The sequence below is a fragment of the Oncorhynchus masou genome, chromosome 3, assembly GCF_036934945.1.
Source record: "Oncorhynchus masou masou isolate Uvic2021 chromosome 3, UVic_Omas_1.1, whole genome shotgun sequence".
In the NCBI taxonomy this organism is placed as follows: domain Eukaryota; kingdom Metazoa; phylum Chordata; class Actinopteri; order Salmoniformes; family Salmonidae; genus Oncorhynchus; species Oncorhynchus masou.
In genome coordinates this window covers 27439500-27460596 of record NC_088214.1, presented here as the reverse complement: position 1 = coordinate 27460596, position 21097 = coordinate 27439500, and the positions used below count along the sequence as shown (strand labels likewise).

General features: G+C 40.0%; 1 protein-coding gene across 1 annotated transcript; it reads right to left on the bottom strand.

Annotated features, from left to right (window-relative positions):
- Nucleotides 1–9877: 9877 nt before the first annotated feature.
- c3h5orf22 (chromosome 3 C5orf22 homolog) lies at nt 9878–19943 on the bottom strand. Its single transcript, XM_064936764.1, has 9 exons — nt 19756–19943; nt 19023–19168; nt 18626–18775; nt 18041–18515; nt 17792–17854; nt 17550–17671; nt 12112–12178; nt 11675–11814; nt 9878–11153 (listed from the first exon to the last, which is right to left on the bottom strand). The coding sequence occupies exons 1-9, from the start codon at nt 19822–19824 to the stop codon at nt 11006–11008; spliced, it is 1380 nt and encodes a 459-aa protein (XP_064792836.1). The 5' UTR covers nt 19825–19943; the 3' UTR covers nt 9878–11005.
- Between the last annotated feature and the right edge of the window lie 1154 nt (nt 19944–21097).

The window sequence follows — 21097 nt, the reverse complement described above, 5'->3', positions numbered from 1 at the left end:
AATGCCCAGCAGATAGTGAATCTTATGGAGATACTGCATGTGAACTGTTTAGGGAGAAGGTGAACAGTTTAAAAGAAACATAATTATATTATTTGTAAATAAGGACATATTTTTGTCTTGCCTCATGATACAAATAAGAATTGCAAAATGGTTTAACATGCCTAAGGTAACTACAGGTAACTGCCAAAATAATGGAAACGCCACCACGACCCACCACGAGCCACCAGTTTCAATGCGCCTTGGCATAGATTCTATAAGTGTCTGGAACTCTAATGGATGGATGTGACACCATTCTTCCATGAGAAATTCCATAATTTGGTGTTTTGTTGATGGTTTTGGAAAACTGTCTCAGGCGGCCCTCCAGAATCTCCCAAGTGTTCAATTGGTTTCAGATCTTTTGATTGAGACGGCCATGGCATATGGTTTACATCGTTTTCATACTCATCAAATCATTCAGTAACCACTTGTACCCTGTGGATGGGGGCATTGTCCTCCACTCCTATCAAGATAGAAATGATTCACCACAGGTTGAAGGTAATCACTATTTATTGGCATTTACCTTGGATTGAGTGGACCCCAAACCATGTCAGGAAAATGCATCCCACATGATAACAGAGTCGCCAGGACCCTCATTTATTCAAGTGTTTCCATTATTTTGGCAGTTTCCTGTACATGAATATAGATTTATCTCACGATCAAACAAATTGTCAACAAATGCTATGGCTATCAGTACACGGAAAGGTTTGGGAATTGTTAGATGCTGTTTGCTCTCTAACACCCTGAGAATATTTAGAAAGACAGAAAGCGATATTGCTATGAAATATTGTTTCCTTGAAATGTGCAAGTACAATGCATCACAGTGCTTTTAAAGGAGTAGTCTTTGCATGTTATTTAGGATAATGCCTTTCCAGATACAGTGAGTATTGGGACAGTGTCACCTTTTTTGTTTTGGATCTGTACTCCAGCACTTTGGATTTTAAATGATACATGGACTTTGAGGTTAAAGTGCAGACTGTTAGCTTTAATTTGAGGGTATTTACATTCACATTGGGTGAACTGTTTAGAAACTACTGCACGTTTTGTACATAGTCTCCCCATTTTAGGGGACCAAAAGTATTGGGACAAATTCACTTATGAGTATTAAAGTAGTCAAAGGTTTAGTATTTGGTCCCATATTCTTAGCGCTATATCAGCCCACACAGTTACAAGGATGGACCTCATATTGAAGCTTATAGAGATCCCAACTGGTGTATAGAATGAAAATGTTTGGTTTAGATACAAGCATCATGAAACCTCTAACACAATACATTCAGTTGACTTGGTGAAAATATATATTTTTTTAGACCTAACTTGCTTGCTTACCACTTTTTCCACGTGGTTTCTTCCTTCAGACTTCATAAAATGATGATCTCTTCCTAAATTATTTGGTCAAATTATTAATTTTGTGTATGGTTTCCTAGAAACTAAGGGTGGCTCAATTTACCCCCCCTCATGTACTACTGAATTACTACACAAAACCTATTTGTGCAGTATTTGAATTTATTATGGATCCCCTTTAGCTGCTGCCAAGACAACAGCTACTCTTTGTGGGGTCCAGCAAAATGAAGGCAGTTATACATTTCTAAAAACATTACAATACATTCACAGCAGATTTCACAACATAAGTGTGTACCCTCAGGCCCCTGCTCTACTACCACATATCTACAACACAAAATATGTGTGTGTGTGTATAGTGTGTGTTATCATGTGTTTGTATGCATGTGTCTGTGCCAATGTTTGTGTTGCTTCACAGGTTGTTCCATAAGGTGTGTTTTGTATCTGTTTTTTAAATTCAATTTTTCTGCTTGCATGAGTTACAATAGTGACAATGTAAATACTTGTAGGGATTGTGTAGTTTATGCACTACTCAAGATACACAAGTAGTGTTCAGTAGGAAAACAGTAGTAGTGTTTCTAGTAATCAGGTAGAGATTTACTATTTGTTAGTAGTAAATAAGTAGTAACAAAACGACAGCTTTTCTACACAAGTTTTTCGCTGCCGCAGGAGACAAAACAGGAAGTAGTTTGGTTGTTGTTAGCTATCTACTGTTTTTGACCATCCTGTAATCAACTTCCATCCTTCATCATCCTGTCTTTCGTAGCCCTTATGCCGGCACCACCTGTAAGTTTAATTTTCCTTTTATGTTTTATAAATACTTTAATGTAATTTATAACTTTTTACCAGATGAAAAAGATTGCTAGCCAAAATGGCCTTGTTTGTTAGCCCCATTGAAATAGACTGTAGCAATGTAGCCTGTTTTTCATCATGCTAGCTAATTTTGTATGTGTTTGTATGCAAATGTACAGTTTGTTCATTTTGTTCTACTTACCTCTTGACCTGTTGCCAAAGAGACTGGAGGCCATTGTTTGTAAGATTAACATTGTTTATCAAATGTTTTTCTGTGTTTTATGTGACCTTTATTAGCAGATGATGAATAATGGCTTATAATTGGTTGTCTCTTTTGCTTGATTTGTGGTGGAGAAATGTGGCTGCAACGTAAAAGAGAATCTGAATGAAGACGAGGCCTCAAAGGGATTAACAAAAGTGTAAATATGTCATTAATTTAAATTTAAAAAATGCAATTACATTTGTATAAGCTTATTTATTGTATGATTATATAACTACAGCTAATAACTTGAGGAAATAGCATGTGCACTAGTCTAGTAACCAGTGGCGTAAAGTACTTAAGTAAAAATACTTTAAAGTACTACTTAAGTAGTTTTTTGGGTATCTGTACTTTACTTTACTATTTATATTTTTTACAACTTCTACTTTTACTTCACTACATTCCTAAAGAAAATAATGTACTTTTTACTCCATACATTTTCCCTGACACCCAAAAGTACTAGTTACATTTTGGCAGGAAAATGGTCTAATTCATGCACTTATCAAGAGAACACCCCTTTTCATCCCACTGATCTGGTGAACACACTAAAGACACATGTTCTGTTTGTAAATTTGTGTTGTGTGCCCCTGGCTATCCGTAAATAAAATAAAAAACAAGATTGTGCTGTCTGGTTTGCATAATATAAGGAATTTAGGTACATTTTTAGCAATTCCATTTACTTTTGATACTTAAGTATATTTAGATCCAAATACTTTTAGACTTTTACTCAAGTAGTATTTTACTGGGTGACTTTTACTTGAGTAATTTTCTATTAAGGTATCTTTACTTTTACTACAGTATGACTTTTGAGTACTTTTCCCACCGCTGCTAGTGAAAAAGATGTCAAAAGTAATTCAAGGGGTTGAAAGGGGGAAATGGAAAAGGATCTGGAGCAATTCTGTCGGGATCAATAGTGACACAACACTACACACACGGCAATATTAATTCAATAGGGATTGAGTAGACATACAGCTGAAATGGGTAGGCATTACATAGTAATTCAATAGTGAATGTGTAGGAATTGTGTAGGTTTTAAGTAGCAGATGCTCAGTTACACAGTAGTCATTAAGGGAGAATTAAGATGTTAATAGGTACAGTGCCTTCAGAAAATATTCAAACCCCTTGACATTTTGTTGTGTTACAAAGTGGGATTAAAATGGATTTAGTTGTCATTTTTTGTCAACAATCTACACAAAATTCTCTGTCAGTGGATTTTTAAAAATAACATAACATTAAAAAAACAAGAATACATCTTGTTTAAATACAGTGGGGCAAAAAAGTATTTATTCAGCCACCAATTGTGCAAGTTCTCCCACTTCAAAAGATGAGGCCTGTAATTTTCATCATAGGTACACTTCAACTATGACAGACAAAATGAGAAAAAAATCACATTGTAGGATTTTTAATGAATTTATTTGCAAATTATGGTGAAAAATAAGTATTTGGTCACCTACAAACAAGCAAGATTTCTGTCTCTCACAGACCTGTAACTTCTTCTTTAAGAGGCTCTTCTGTCCTCGTTACCTGTCTTAATGGCACCTGTTTGAACTTGTTATCAGTATAAAAGACACCTGTCCACAACCTCAAACAGTCACACTCCAAACTCCACTATGGCCAAGACCAAAGAGCTGTCAAAGGACACCAGAAATAAAATTGTAGACCTGCACCAGGCTGGGAAGACTGAATCTGCAATAGGTAAGCAGCTTGGTTTGAAGAAATCAACTGTGGGAGCAATTATTAGGAAATGGAAGACATACAAGACCACTGATAATCTCCCTCGATCTGGGGCTCCACGCAAGATCTCACCCCGTGGGGTCAAAATGATCACAAGAACGGTGAGCAAAAATCCCAGAACCACACAGGGGACCTAGTGAATGACCTGCAGAGAGCTGGGACCAAAGTAACAAAGCCTACCATCAGTAATGCACTACGCCGCCAGGGACTCAAATCCTGCAGTGCCAGACGTGTCCCCCTGCTTAAACCAGTACATGTCCAGGCCCGTCTGAAGTTTGCTAGAGAGCATTTGGATGATCCAGAAGAAGATTGGGAGAATGTCATATGGTCAGATGAAACCAAAATAGAACTTTTTGGTAAAAACTCAACTCGTCGTGTTTGGAGGACAAAGAATGCTGAGTTGCATCCAAATAACACCATACCTACTGTGAAGCATGGGGGTGGAAACATCATGCTTTGGGGCTGTTTTTCTGCAAAGGGACCAGGACGACTGATCCGTGTAAAGGAAAGAATGAATGGGGCCATGTATCGTGAGATTTTGAGTGAAAACCTCCTTCCATCAGCAAAAGCATTGAAGATGAAACGTGGATGGGTCTTTCATCATGACAATGATCCCAAGCACACTGCCCGGACAACAAAGGAGTGGCTTCATAAGAAGCATTTCAACGTCCTGGAGTGGCCTCGCCAGTCTCTAGATCTCAACCCCATAGAAAATCTTTGGAGGGAGTTGAAAGTCAGTGTTCCCTAGCAACAGCCCCAAAACATCATTGCTCTAGAGGAGATCTGCATGGAGGAATGGGCCAAAATACCAGCAACAGTGTGGAAAACCTTGTGAAGACTTACAGAAAACGTTTGACCTCTGTCATTGCCAACAAAGGGTATATAACAAAGTATTGACAAACGTTTGTTATTGACCAAATACTTATTTTCCACCATAATTTCCAAATAAATTCATTAAAAATCCTACAATGTGATTTTTTTTTCTAATTTTGTCTGTCATAGTTGGTGTACCTATGATGACAATTACAGGCCTCTCATCTTTTTAAGTGGGAGAACTTGCACAATTGGTGGCTGACTAAATACTTTTTTGCCTCACTGTAAGTATTCACCCCCCTGAGTCAATACATGTTAGTCACATTTGGCAGCGATTACAGCTCTTGAGTCTAAGTGCTTTCCACATCTGGATCGTGCAACATTTATCATTTAAAAAAATTCCTAAACAAAAATGTTCAAGTCTTGCCTTAGATTTTCAAGTAGATTTAAGTCAACACTGTAACTCGGCCAGTCAGTAAACGTGTAGATTTTGCCTTGTGTTTTAGGTTATTGTCCTGCTACAAGGTGAATTAATCTCCCAGTGTCTGGTGGAAAGCAGACTGAACCAGGTTTTCCTCTGGATTTTGCCTGTGATTAGCTTTTTTTATCCTAAAAAACTCCCCATTCCTTAACGATTACAAGCATGCCCATAACATGATGCAGCCACCATTTTGCTTGAGTAATATGTTTGGGGCAAATCCAATAACACTTTTTATTCAGGACAAAAAGTGAATTGCTTTGCCAAATTTTTGGCAGTGCCTTGTTGCAAACAGGATGCATGTTTTAGAACATTTTTTATTCTGTACAGGCTTCCTTCTTACAGTCTGTCAATTAGGTTAGTATTGTGGAGTAACTACAATGTTGTTGATCCATCCTCAGTTTTCTCCTATCACAAACACTAAACTCTGTTACGGTTTAAAAGTCCCCATTGACCACATGGTGAATTCCCTGTGCGTTTTCCTTCCTTTCGTTAAAAACACAATTCCACTTTGACATTATTGGGTATTATGTGTAGTCCAGTGACAAATCTCAATTTAATCTATTTTAAATTCAGGCTGTAACACAAAATGTGGAAAAAGTCAAACTTCTGAAGGCAGAGTATTGTAGTGTAGTCCCAATTTATCACTCATTACTACTTCAGTTAATACATAAATCACTACTGGTTTACTACACATCTCAATAGAAATCAAGTAGTAAAACAAGTTTTGTGTTGTAGTGAAGAGTATTATTTAAATAGTAATTCTTCATGAGGGTCAACTTACCCCATTCTCCCCTATCGCCATGCTTTGCCTATTTTAATGTGGAACGAATTGAGGATGATAAAGCAATGTGTTTTGAGGATTAAACCTGTCCAGGTTGCAAATTAAATCTGACCAAGATTTCTACTTGTTCCCAGGTTGTATCTTGCTTGCTAGTACCATAGCGTGGTTACCAATGTCCCAGATGTCTTTTGATACTCTTACCCAATCCATCATCCAGCACAGGGAAACTAAAACAATTCCAAATCTATTCCAATGTTATAGGGGGTCATTTCACTTGATGGAATGGTTTAAAAATTGAAACTGCAAAGCATTGGTCTAGTAGGCTCCTGTAATTTCAGTCAGTTAGCTGTACTGGGAATGTTACAGCAAGATATACATGTTCTGCTGATCTGTTGCTTTTGATGTTGGTTATTTAGTTGGTTCCTCGTATTGACAATGACACACCACTGAAAACTGTTAGGGAGCCAGGCAGCTCTGTTCTAGGTATCAGCCAGGATAAATGAACAGGTGGCTTTTGACATAATTCCCTTCAGAGCAGGAGCTGAAAGCTACAGTGTCTATTGATGATGTGGAGTTAAGCACTGGAAAGACATAATGAGCCATGCTTTAACCCTCTACAGTCTAAGCTCTGCCTAAGGCGGGGGGGAGATCTACTAAGCTATATGGAATTGGTTTAAGAAGGTCATACTAAGGATCATTTAGCTTCATAAAGAGCCATGTTTTAATGGGCCTTGTTGGCCATCCTCGGGCTCTTATTAACAGAACATGTAGGCCTAGGTTTTTTAATCAATCCATTAGCCTATTTAAGTAAATTATTTTTCAATCTTTTATTAATTTATGAAGACATCTCCCCTCATAGATAAAAAAAATAATGACCCACTGGGCACACACAATACAATTATGTTGAACCAACGTGGAATAGACGTTGAATTGACGTATTTGCCAAGTGGGGAGGCTCCTATTAGTGCAGTAATGTGTGATACATCCTCAGTTTACTTTACATTATTTAACAACAGCTGACAGACTGCACAACATACATGAGAAAAAAAGGAAGTAGGTGTCAGTCAGAATTTTATTTAAAGGCACAAAACAATTATGCTCTTTAAAGTCAACCACAATACCCAACAGCCTTCAGGTGCATTAAACAAAGGTTACATAACTTTAATATTTGGAGGTCGCTGACTCATCTCTGAAGGTTCTCACAGACCTGTTCTGTTGGGGATGCAACTCGAATTAGCTGTTCTAACACAGAAAAGTCTTGTTTACTCTGTTTGCAAAGGATGTTATAACAATTCACACATTACAAATTTCTAGCACATCTTGGGTCTCACAACCCATTTGAGATCCCTTTCTTGCACATAACTACTTTTCATGTTCCACTGACTCCACTCTCCAGACAGTACACTTCTTTGCAGGCATCACTGGAGCGTATTCAATAGGTTGTTCAACCTAATTGATTTGGATGGTGAAGCCTTCCTGATCCCATCCATGGCAGCCAAGACATGCCAGTCAGATGGAAGGTGTCAAGATCCAACTGCCTTGGTTTGGGGCATCAGTAGGCTAAGCACGCAGGCCCATCTCAATGCTCGGTCCAACACCATCCTTTACAATGGGATAGCGGTCTGTATACAGGATACAGAACACTGGTCTGAGTCCCGTGGAGGGAGGCATCAAGGTTATGTCTGTGATGGACAATGACCAACTGGGCACACAAACAGTGTGAAGGAAGTATCAGAGTTGATATGGTGGAGAATAAGAATGTTGGTTCACTCACTGTGTAGGTTCATTGCAATGGCTTAAGTTGTTGAAATGGTTTTGAATATGACTGCACACAAAATATCATAAATATATATATATATATATTAGTACCAGTCAAAAGTTTGGACACACCTACTCATTCAAGGATTTTTCTTTATTTCTGCTATTTTCAACATTGTAGAATAATAGTGAAGACATCAAAACTATGATAACACATATGGAATCATGTTGTAACCAAAAAAGTGTTAAACAAATAAAAATACATTTTACATTTGAGATTCTTCAAAGTAGCCACCCTCTGCCTTGATGACAGCTTTGCACACTATTGGCATTCTCTCAACCAGTTTCATGAGGTAGTCACCTGGAATGCATTTCAATTAACAGGTGTGCCTTGTTAAAAGTACATTTGTGGAATTTCTTTCCTTCTTAATGCATTTAAGCCAATCATTTGCGTGTGACAGGGTAGGGGCGGTATACAGAAGATGGCCCTATTTGGTAAAAGACCAAGTCCATATTATGGCAAGAACCGCTCAAATAAGCAAATATAAATTACAGTCCATCATTATTTTAAGACATCAAGGTCAGTTAATCCAGAAAATTTCAAGAACTTTGAAAGTGTCTTCAAGTGCAGTTGAAAAAATGCGGCATGATGAAACTGGGTCTCATGAGGACCGCCACAGGAATGGAAGACCCAGAGTTACCTCTGCTGCAGAGGATAAGGTCATTAGAGTTACCAGCCTCAGAAATTGCAGCCCAAATAAATGCTTCACAGAGTTCAAGTAACAGACACATCTCAACATCAAATGTTCAGAGGAGACTGTGTGAATCAGGACTTCATGGTCAAATTTCTGCAAAGAAGCCACTACTAAAGGATACCTATCAGAATAGGAGACTTGCTTGGACCAAGAAACACAAGCAATGGACATTAGACCGGACATTAGACCGGTGGAAATCTGTCGTTTGGTCTGATGAGTCCAAATTTGAGATTTTTGGTTCCAACCGCTGTGTCTTTGTGAGACGCAGAGTAGGTGAATGGATGATCACTGCATGTGTGGTTCCCACCGTGAAGCACGGGGAAGGAGGTGTGATGGTGCTTTGCTGGTGACACGGACTGTGATTTATTGAGAATTCTAGGCACACTTAATCAGCATGGCTACGACAGTATTCTGCAGCGATATGCCATCCCATCTGGTTTGCACTTTTTGTTTTTCAACAGGACAGTACGCTATTTGACCAAGGAGACCACAAGTTGGACAGCAGAGTGAAGGAAAAACAGCCAACAAGTGCTCAGCATATGTGGGAACTCCTTCAAGTCTGAGGAAAAAGCATTCCAGGTGAAGCTGGTTGAGAGAATGCCAAGTGTGTGCAAAGCTGTCATCACAGCAAAGTGTGGCTACTTTAAAAAATCTCATATTTTAATTTGTTTAACTTTTTTGGTTACTACATGATTCCATATGTGTTATTTCAGTTGTCTTCATTATTATTCTACAATGTAGAAAATAGTAAAAATAAAGAAAAACCCTTGAATGAGAAGGTGTGTCCAAACTTTTGAATGGTACTGTATTAGGACTAAGTTGTGTCAATAGGGCTGCCTGCGTAAAAGCAGCCATTGGATCATCAAATAGCAGAGATTGTGCACACACAGAATGTGGAATAGGCTACATCATGCTGTGGTATAAATTATTTTTTAAATGGTGGGCTGCAATCCCCAAAATAAAATCATATGATTATGTTTGAGGTGCATCAATGTCCTCTTAATTGAGTCGGTGTGTGTTTCTGTTGTGAATTACCCCAGGCAATATAAAAGGCTGGATCCAATCCTCAGAATGCATGAAGATATCATACGCAAAGCTATGAATATTATAATTGGACAATTTGTCATGGGTGATTTTTTACATTTTTTATTTTATTTAAATGCACCAGCTCTGTTCAAAGTAACACAGGCAATATTAAAACAGGAAACAAAACAATCCCATTGAGTCTATTATATCCATGGAAAATGTAATAGATTACATTACAACAAATATAGCCTCCTCTGATGGGTATCCTATCTTTCCTTAGAAGACGTTCAAAATTAGAACAATATTATGGAGAGCATCTGTAAGAATTAAATGAGAATAACATTAAATTAAGTTTCATATATTCATGTACAACCATGAATAGGTATTCTTGTACACTCAAAATGACAGTGCTGTAGTTGGGACAAATTGTACTCTGCATTGACAGCCAAGGCATTAAAGTTTTGAAATAATATGTAAGTATTGACTGAGAGAATAATCTATTTATACATTTGTACAAACAGTGAGATGAAAATGTGAAAGTACTGAATAGAGTTGCTAAGCAACTGGCAATGGGAGCAAACAAACCGAAGTGGGTGGGGTAGGATAGGATCTAATCATACTCATTTGCTGCTTTGAAGTACAAAAAAACAAATATATATATATATATATTTTTTAAAGAGTCCTCAGCACTTCCTCAGATTGTATTGAAGGGATGCATCTAGGGAAAATATTTGCGAAATGAGCAAAGGGAAATAGATGTTTACAAAATGAATATTAATTTAAATGAAAAATTCCTACAGATACAGTTGAACAATTTGCCAGTGCAATAACTGCATTTAGTGTAAAATGGCTCCATAGTCAAATTTTCACTTTGTGAATTATGCCTGCATATGAAATTGTCTGGACTGGGCAAGAAAGTATCAAACAAGTAATGGAACACAAATGATAAAAACTGTCCTCATTAAATTGTACAGTATCAGTAACAATGGTCAGGTGAATATAGATATGTTTGATACACCTGCCTACCTGAGGAAAAACTAAAATAACAGGAGCAGGTAGACATGCTATCTTGATATTCAACCATTAATTCATACTTTAAACCTAAAGCCTTTCAAATAAACTAGTACATGTGTGTATCTTCAGGCTGAATCCTCACACTGTGACACCAGTGCATGATTTCTGAGTGAAAGTCAGTCATTTGATGGATGCATCACAAATGACGATGATTTGTATCATGATGCCTTGGGCAGGTTGTCCTCTGGTTTGGTCTCGTACTCCTTATGGACATCCAACGAGCCATATAAAGACTCCAGGACGGCTAGTATCCTACTCTGGATGGAGTTTACCTGTTCAGTTGGGCAGTACTCATCCAGACTGGATCTGCCAAACAAAACACTGAATCAATCAGCTGTCAAATTGTCCAATAACACATTTGGAAATTTGGACAGTTTGCATAACACGATTGAACAGAATCTTGTAATTCAGTCATTCAAAAACAATGTCATCCAGGCAAAGGTGATGCGTCATTATACTTTGTTAAATGGACTGTGCTTTGCATGAAAAACAACAACTTTGCTGAGAATACAATGACTAAGGTGTTTGTGTCAATTGACGTAAGATCGGCATTATTTGAAGATTAGATCAAATTTCTTAGTAGCAGAACAAACGTGTCTATATGCGTCAAGACTATGTTTTCACATCTTTGACATCCGCCTTTGCTAACAAACACTAACTGAATTGAGTCAGCACTTCATGAACTTTCCATCTTGCAAATAAATTGATGGCTGTCAACAATAAACTGTTTGCTACATGTCCAATGTCCTTCAGCAAGCTACAAATCCCATTTTCTTTGAATAAGCAAAATGGCTGTTTTCCAGGGAGGGTGAGTGGCGCTGACGTACCTGGAGACGGTGACAAGGGTGGGCATCGGCAGGGCCTCCAGGACGAGCTCCACTGCCAGGACCAGTCTCTCAACCTCCTCCTCACTACTGATGTGGTGGGGCAGCTCCGAGTAGTCACAAGTCAGCCCCGCCTGGTGCACCTTCATCATCATCATAACCATCGCATAGGAAGGGAGAGAATGTCAGCCAACCACATAATGAAAGCCAGCTTTTTATCATCATGGTGCCTTTCAGAGTAAAAGGTTGGAAAGAGGCAGGGAGCAAAAAGAAAACCCTTTTAGCTGTTAAGGGGACAGGCTGTATTAAATGATCTAATCAAACTGTTAATTAGTGCTACATTATGTTCTTCCTCATCTTATTTTCCTTCCCTGAAATTAGAAATGTAGAAAAAACACACACTAATGGTGATGACTCTGTCGGTGAAAAAAGCTGTTTACCATTTCGTAGTCAGGGGCCTCGTTTCGACTCCGCAGGCTTCCCACCAGTTTGACCAAAGAGGTCATCCTAAAAACAGGAGAGAAAAAAACAACCTTCAAATTAAGTTTCTGATATTTTCCACCATGATCATCACCTCCAGGCAGAGCCCTACAGTACCACGCCTGTACAGTATCTCTCTATCTAAAATGATATCCTAATGTCAGCCTAATCTAATTCAGACTGTGAGAGGCAGACAGCAGAGAAGTGATCAACCCCAGAGGACAACTTGGATAAAAGGTATTATATCAGTTGTTCATGGGAAAGACACACTGTAGATATAGAGTAGGCCTAGATCTACAGGGCCTTCAGAAAGTATTCATACCCTTTGACTTATACCACATTTTGTTGTGTTCCAGCATGAATTTAAAACATGTATCCAATTAATTGTTTTGATCACCCATTTACACACAATACCCTATAAGGACAAAGTGTTTTGTTGAAATGTTTGCCAATTTATTGAAAATGAAGTACAGAAATATATCACTTCCATAAGTATTCACACTCCTGAGTCAATACGTTAGAATCACCTTTGGCAGAGATTACAGGTGTGAGTCTTTCTGGGCAAGTCTCTAAGAGCTTTGCACACCTGGATTGTACATTATTTGCACATTATTCTTTAAAAAAAATATTCAAGCTCTGTCAAGTTGGTTGTTGATCATTGCTAGACAGCCATTTCCAAGACTTCCCATAGATGTTCAAGACAATTTAAGTCAAAACAGTAACGAGGCCACTCAGGAACATTCAACGTCTTCTTGGTAAGCAACTCCAGTGTATATTTGGCCTCCACAGTTGTGTGCTGTGGGTGTCACAGAGTAGACCGATACCCCATTTCATTGCTTCACATTCCAACCTTGTTTAACATGATCTAGTCTAAATAGATCTAATTGTAACCTGCTGCATCATTTTCATTTTGAAGGCAAACCGCAAATTCCACTATTGTGCCTAAGAAACCCGGTCCGGTCGAGCCTCATTAGCCAGATGAAGCTAGCTGGCTGCTTATAAAATGAGCTTTGGGCAACAGGGTTAAGTAGCTGGCTAGCCATTTCTTTTCATGAACTGAAGTTCAATTTCAATAGTAAGACAACAAGTGGCTACCTAGCTAATACTTACTCACAAGGATTCCTAAATCATTGTTAAGAATAATGAAAATGACTGCAGTTTCTACTGGTCATTGTTTTCAGGCTGGTTGTATTAGTGCTAGCTAAGTAAGATAAAACTAGCTAGCTACCCCAGAAGTTGTGGTCGAACAAACAATGACATATTACTAAAGCAGTATTCTAAGCACATCGTTCGTGTCCGGTGTTTGCAGACTTTTTTTTGTACAGCTTTGACAGTGCTACTGATAGTAGTGGTGGCACTTGGCGTGCAAATGCAAATTCATCACACAACATTCTATACTAGAACTGTTATTTGACGTGTCAAATGACAAGCTTATTTAATGCGTCACATGCGTTTTTGACACGTAATGACCCAAACGGCGTTCCATATTATGTCGTAAAGCTAATAGCAGTGACACTATTACTGTGGAACTCCGGTAGCGCAACATGTGTACCGGTGGTCGACCAGTCGGCGAAAGCCAACATCACCCATGACAGAAAACAGTTGATTGTCAAGGGCAATGAAATCCATTATCTTGGTGTTAATGGATTTCGCCTTTGTGTTGTCTCGCTGAAATTTTCTTACTCGTTCAAATGACTGCTCGATTTGTTGACTGCTTGATCCACACAGCAGACACTGTGGGCTAGGTTAGGAATGCTGTGTTGCACGTGTAATGCAACATTTTACGTGGCGTCATCAGCTTTGACATCGGTTTTGCACGTCGGCGTTAAACTAGACATCGGGCCGATACCGATGTTGGCATTTTTAGCTAATATTGGCCGATTCCGATATGTTCACCGATATATTGTGCTTCCCTAATCACAACCCTACAGGAAAGGTGAGAAATCATCATGATCATGTTCCGGGCTCAATTAGAAAAGGGGACCGTCTTACACAGCTAAACCAAAAATAATGTTTAGGGATTTACAAGCTACAGGCCACTAAGTACCCTGGTTTAAATGAAGATATGGATTTACAAGCTACAGGCCACTAAATACCCTGGTTTAAATGAATATGGATTTTATTTATTTTATTTTATTTATTTCACCTTTATTTAACCAGGTAGGCTAGTTGAGAACAAGTTCTCATTTACAACTGCGACCTGGCCAAGATAAAGCATAGCAGTGTGAACAGACAACACAGAGTTACACATGGAGTAAACAATTAACAAGTCAATAACACAGTAGAAGAAAAAGGGGAGTCTATATACAATGTGTGCAAAAGGCATGAGGTAGGCGAATAATTACAATATTGCAGATTAACACTGGATTGATAAATGATCATGTACAGGTAGAGATATTGGTGTGCAAAAGAGCAGAAAAGTAAATAAATAAAAACTGTGGGGATGAGGTAGGTGAAAATGGGTGGGCTATTTACCAATAGATTATGTACAACTGCAGCGATCGGTTAGCTGCTCAGATAGCTGATGTTTGAAGTTGGTGAGGGAGATAAAGGTCTCCAACTTCAGCGATTTTTGCAATTCGTTCCAGTCACAGGCAGCAGAGTACTGGAATGAAAGGCGGCCGAATGAGGTGTTGGCTTTAGGGATGATCAGTGAGATACACCTGCTGGAGCGCGTGCTACGGATGGGTGTTGCCATCGTGACCAGTGAACTGAGATAAGGCGGAGCTTTACCTAGCATGGCCTTGTAGACGACCTGGAGCCAGTGGGTCTTGTGACGAATATGTAGCGAGGGCCAGCCGACTAGAGCATACAAGTCGCAGTGGTGGGTAGTATAAGGTGCTTTAGTGACAAAACGGATGGCACTGTGATAAACTGCATCCAGTTTGCTGAGAAGAGTGTTGGAAGCAATTTTGTAGATGACATCGCCGAAGTCGAAGATCGGTAGGATAGTCAGTTTTACTAGGGTAAGCTTAGCAGCGTGAGTGAAGGAGGCTTTGTTACGGAATAGAAAGCCGACTCTTGATTTGATTTTCGATTGGAGATGTTTGATATGGGTCTGGAAGGAGAGTTTGCAGTCTAGCCAGACACCTAGGTACTTATAGGTGTCCACATATTCAAGGTCGGAACCATCCAGTGTGGTGATGCTAGTCGGGCATGCGGGTGCAGGCAGCGATCGGTTGAAAAGCATGCATTTGGTTTTACTAGCGTTTAAGAGCAGTTGGAGGCCACGGAAGGAGTGTTGTATGGCATTGAAGCTCGTTTGGAGGTTAGATATCACAGTGTCCAATGACGGGCCGAAAGTATATAGAATGGTGTCGTCTGCGTAGAGGTGGATCAGGGAATCGCCCGCAGCAAGAGCAACATCAGAGAAAAGAGTCGGCCCGAGAATTGAACCCTGTGGCACCCCCATAGAGACTGCCAGAGGACCGGACAGCATGCCCTCCGATTTGACACACTGAACTCTGTCTGCAAAGTAATTGGTGAACCAGGCAAGGCAGTCATCCGAAAAGCCGAGGCTACTGAGTCTGCCGATAAGAATATGGTGATTGACAGAGTCGAAAGCCTTGGCAAGGTCGATGAAGACGGCTGCACAGTACTGTCTTTTATCGATGGCGGTTATGATGTCGTTTAGTACCTTGAGTGTGGCTGAGGTGCACCCGTGACCGGCTCGGAAACCAGATTGCATAGCGGAGAAGGTACGGTGAGATTCGAGATGATCAGTGACCTGTTTGTTGACTTGGCTTTCGAAGACCTTAGATAGGCAAGGCAGAATGGATATAGGTTTGTAACAGTTTGGGTCCAGGGTGTCTCCCCCTTTGAAGAGGGGGATGACTGCGGCAGCTTTCCAATCCTTGGGGATCTCAGACGATATGAAAGAGGTTGAACAGGCTGGTAATAGGGGTTGCGACAATGGCGGCGGATAGTTTCAGAAATAGAGGGTCCAGATTGTCAAGCCCAGCTGATTTATACGGGTCCAGGTTTTGCAGCTCTTTCAGAACATCTGCTATCTGGATTTGGGTAAAGGAGAACCTGGAGAGGCTTGGGCGAGGAGCTGCGGGGGGGCCGGAGCTGTTGGTCGAGGTTGGAGTAGCCAGGCGGAAGGCATGGCCAGCCGTTGAGAAATGCTTGTTGAAGTTTTCAATAATCATGGATTTGTCGGTGGTGACCGTGTTCCCTAGCCTCAGTGCAGTGGGCAGCTGGGAGGAGGTGCTCTTTGTTCTCCATGGACTTCACAGTGTCCCAGAACTTTTTGGAGTTGGAGCTACAGGATGCAAACTTCAAACTTCAATTTACAACCTACAGGCCACTAAGTACCCTGGTTTAAATGAAGATATGGATTTACAAACTACAGGCCACTAAGTACCCTGGTTTAAATGAAGATATGGATTTACAAACTACAGGCCACTAAGTACCATGGTTTAAATGAAGATATGGATTTACAAGCTACAGGCCACTAAGTACCCTGGTCTAAATGAAGATATGGATTTCTCACCCTTCCTGTAGGGTAGTGATAGGTCCATTTGCTGTCATCTAGTGGACATTTTGCTCCATTGCCCTCAGTTATGTTGTTGTCCATGTTGGCTGTGTTCTAGTGTACTATGGAATAGATGGCTCTCCTATTCTTGGCACTTTGCCCAGTCATATTTAAGGTTAGAACTACCTTTCTAGGCGAACTTATGCTGATTCATTCCCTCTTCAAATCAGGGCTGATTGGAAAAAGCTGTTCAAAATCCTTTCTTTGTACTCCATGACGAAGGCCAAGCAGCCAGAACGCGTTGGAGTTTGTAAACTTTGTTTCCATCGAACATGCCATACAAATAAAGGCATTTCAATTAATTATATGAAGAGTGCCTTGGTCCTCCTTTCTTTTTGATGACCCCTTTTACCAAAGAACACCTTCAGTCTACCAAAATCTACTATTGTGTACCTTAGCAGCGCTTCCCTTCCTCTTTTTTTTCTAGGGGTTGAATACTTATTGACTAAAGACATTTCAGCTTTTCATTTTTAATTAATGTGTAAAAAAATAAATAATCTAAAAACATAATTCAACGTTGACATTATGGGTTATTGTATGTAGACCAGTGACAAAATCTCAATTTAATTTATTTTTAATTCAGACTGTATCACAACAAAATGAAAAATCCAGGGGTGTGAATACTTTCTCAAGGGACTATATGTGGGGAAATAATCATAAGTAGATCTCAATCTCATCTAATCTTTCTCCAGTACCAATTTTAAGCTGGCCAGTGCTGAGTGAAGGATTCTAAGGATAGAAGGGTTCTGAGGATTAGGGCTAGTTGGGCTGATGCAGAAATTACTGCCTGGCAGGTACAGGAGATTTACTCAGCAACGCCAGCCCAGATACCATAAGGAAGGTAGAGGGGATTTACCCTACCCAGGGTTGGCAGCCCAGCGCTTGACTGTCTCCTCACTATCATCCTCCACCAGGTCTGCAAATGCTGCCTCCAGATCCTCCAGCTGCCGGATACGTCTCTCCACACACTCTGTCAACTCCTCCTGAAAACAACACATGACACAGTTGTAGTGTACAGCAGGGGAGAAACACCACATGCTTCTGATACAGAGACACCTTCCGACACACATAACACCTTCAGAACAGACAGTATTTTCTCTCACCTCATCTGGGTCTTCTCTAGGTTTCCTGAAGCTGTATAGCTCCTGTAGAATATTGTACTCATCCTATGGTATACAGAGGGGGGAGTAAAACTGATGGCATCAAATCATGAGATGAATGCCAAGGAAAAACCAACATGGCTAAACATCTTACAACACTTCTGCTGATTCTAAGTAAGATATCTGCAACATCTCAGCAGTATATGTTTGCTTGAGAAGGTTCAGCGTCTGGTAACCAATAATTGCCTTTACCTGTGTATACATCTCCTTGAAAGGATTCTTACAAGAGAAAAAATCAAGGTCGATGTCAAGTATGTATGGATCAGTTTGTTTGATAACGGAGAGAAGGCTGTTCACAGCGTAGGTCATTGAACCCTCATCCTTGTCAGTCTTCAAACAAGGCTTTTTGAGTGGTTCCTTTTCCTCTTCTCTGTTGTTGCCATTGCTGCTACTCCCTGAGGTTATACTGCCACCTGTTGGCTGAACACTGTCAGACTTGGAAGCTGAAGCAGAGGGTTGAGCATCATTCAAATCCCCAGCTCCCTTGTTCTCTATCCTGAGTCTTTTGGCAGAGCTCTTCTCAATGTCCTTTCCCATGTCTTCCCTCTGGCAACACGCCACAGGGTTCACTAAGACAACACTCAGTCCCAGAGGTTTAGGATTCTCCAGCTGATCCTGAGGAACGTACAGGCCGTCACTTAAAAAGTAATCGTCCTTACTTGTAACTCTGAAACAAAATCAAACAAAGTACAAATAAGAAACGTATTTGGGTCAAACCATACCTCCCTGTATAAGAAATCCAGAAAATCAGGAAGTGATTGGCTAACAATTAATCACCTGATGGTGGTTGTGGAGGAGTCTTTTCCCACAGAAAAGGAGTGCTCGCCTTCCTTGATCTGCTGTGCCCAGTAAGGATGGAGCCATGCCACGTGAGACACATGCCCAGCATATACCATGGGCATGATCCAGTTCTCAATGCTCAGCTCACTGCAAAAAAAATAACAATACATGATCAGTGAGTGAATGCATGTAATGGATTTGCTAATACTGGTCATGTCATGCCCTATTAAATTAGTGAAATTGAATGAATGTTCGTCTGTGCTGTAGGCTACCTGAAGAGGTTACTTAGCAAACAGATTTCAAGGATATATAAAATGTGGGATGATGGCATGTCCGTGTCCATACAGTGTGTTTACCGGTACAGTACAGGCCAGTCTCCCTGGCCTAATCCCACCTGAGCAAGGAGTCCTTGTCAAACACAGTATCTGCAGGCATATTGACAGGTATGAGGAGGTCTGGGTGGGAATCCAGATGGACCATCTTGATGTTCTTCAGTGGCAAGTGCCTTGATGCTATAGCCCGATATATAGGACTTACCACCTGAGAAACACAATGCAGCAGATAAAAGATAGATACATTCTCAAAATTCATTAAAACAATGTGTCTATGTCAAGCTAGACTGGGAGGGAATCGGTGGTACCTATCTATATCTAGCCCAGGGTCCTGGACTGGGTGTGCAGGCTTTTGTTCCAGCACTAAGCTAACGTTACCTTTCAAATAATCAACAAAAATCATGATCTCCAGTCTGGATAACAAAGTATTGCATTTGATGTGTTGGTGCTGGACTGGAACAAAAACCTGGTTGTTCAAAACCAGAAAGGAGACCTAATCTGGTTACAATTATAGAGTAAGCATGCATGAATCCTTAGTAAAGTAGCTAGCTAACGTTAGCTTGCCAGCTAGCTAAGCAAATGTAATGTGATCTCTTAGCCAGCTAAGGAATTTGCTATTTTCAGAAAGTGAGGTAGCATCGATGTACAGTAGATCGCCATTGTAGAGACATTCAAATGGGTAATACATTGTATTTTTTCAGTGTGCAACTAGCTAGCAAGATAACGTTAGATATTACAAAAATGTAGCTAACTCTAGCTAACTAAATATAGCTACCGCAAGCTAAATGTTCTTACATCACAGTGATCTTCTACGATCCATACGGGCAAATCTGCATAAATCCTTTTCGATGGCGGACAATTCATTTTTCAGGCCGATGTTGTTTTTACTTGTGAACAAGGTAAATTTCAAATAATCTCTGAAATATTAGCTCGGAAGACTCAGGTTTGCATGCGACACCTGTCTGAAAACAAAACCCAAACACGACCGCCTCTCTCTCACATGTCTGACTTTCTATTGGCTGGTATTTGAAAGCCAGCTTGTGATTGGTGTGATAGTGTCCACCGTCTCTTTTACACCGACTGGAAACACGGTCGAATAGCTGGAGCATATGTCATGCATTAAAATGGTCGTTTTTATATGTTAATCTCGATTTGTAACTCATGAAAAACGGTTGTAGGAGCCTACGAGTCAGCCTACAGTACTGGTAGTCTACTATCAGAAAGATTTAAATATATTTGGTACAATTCTGCCCTCTATTGGTCAGTACAAAAAGTGAGGGTCAACTTTCAGCTGATGTCTTCAACTTTAGATTTTGTACTCGTTAAGGTTTGGATATGTTCTCTACATTGATCCTCAAAACAACTTTATCTACATCATGGTTAGAGATCAGAGAGACAGCAGCCCTGCCCACTCTGATGGAGCCATTTTCCTGCTTGCTTTGATGCCAACATGTATCTTGTATCATCTGCCTCAGAATGATTGATTTGGCTGCATATTGCCTACAGTAGTTAAGTCTACTGCAAAAATGTCACTGCAAGCCTAATCCCAAGTCCATTTCGATAAAGAATGTTGTAATTGCACAGATCCCTCTTGGCTTTGAAACAAATGGGTTGTGCTCTCTGCTCTGATAAATATTGCCTTATTTCCATTCAAATAGTATTTGTCAAATGCGCCGAATACAACAGGTGTAGACCTTACAGTGAAATGCTTACTTACAAGCCCCTAACCAACAATGCAGTTTAAAAAAAGTAAGAGATAAAAGTAACATATTTAATGAGAAGTAACAAATATTTAACGAGAAGCAGTAAATGATCAATAGCGAGGCTATATACAGGGGGTACCAGTAGAGAGTCAATATGCGGGGGCACCGAGTTATTAAAGTGACTATGCATAGATAATAACAGGGTAGCAGCAGCGTAGAAGGGGGGCAAAGCAAATAGTCGGTAGCCATTTCATTAGATGTTCAGGAGTCTTATGGCTTGGGGGTAGAAGCTGTTTAGAAGCCTCATGGACCTAGACTTTGCTCCGGTATCAATTACTTACATAAAAAAACAATACAGATAGACATATTATGCCTGCATGGTACCCCTGTAGGCTAAATACCTTAGGAAGGGTTTCAAATCTCACTTCAAATCT

What these genes read in the sequence shown, in the direction of transcription:
- c3h5orf22 (XM_064936764.1), bottom strand. Translation starts at nt 19,824, where the DNA reads ATGAATTGTCCGCCATCGAAAAGGATTTATGCAGATTTGCCCGTATGG. An exon ending in TCCTCCACAACCACCATCAG is followed by an intron (nt 18,516 to 18,625) that starts GTGATTAATTGT and finishes ATTTTGTTTCAG; the next exon opens with AGTTACAAGTAAGGACGATT. An exon ending in ACCCTTGTCACCGTCTCCAG is followed by an intron (nt 11,154 to 11,674) that starts GTACGTCAGCGC and finishes TTTGTTTGGCAG; the next exon opens with ATCCAGTCTGGATGAGTACT.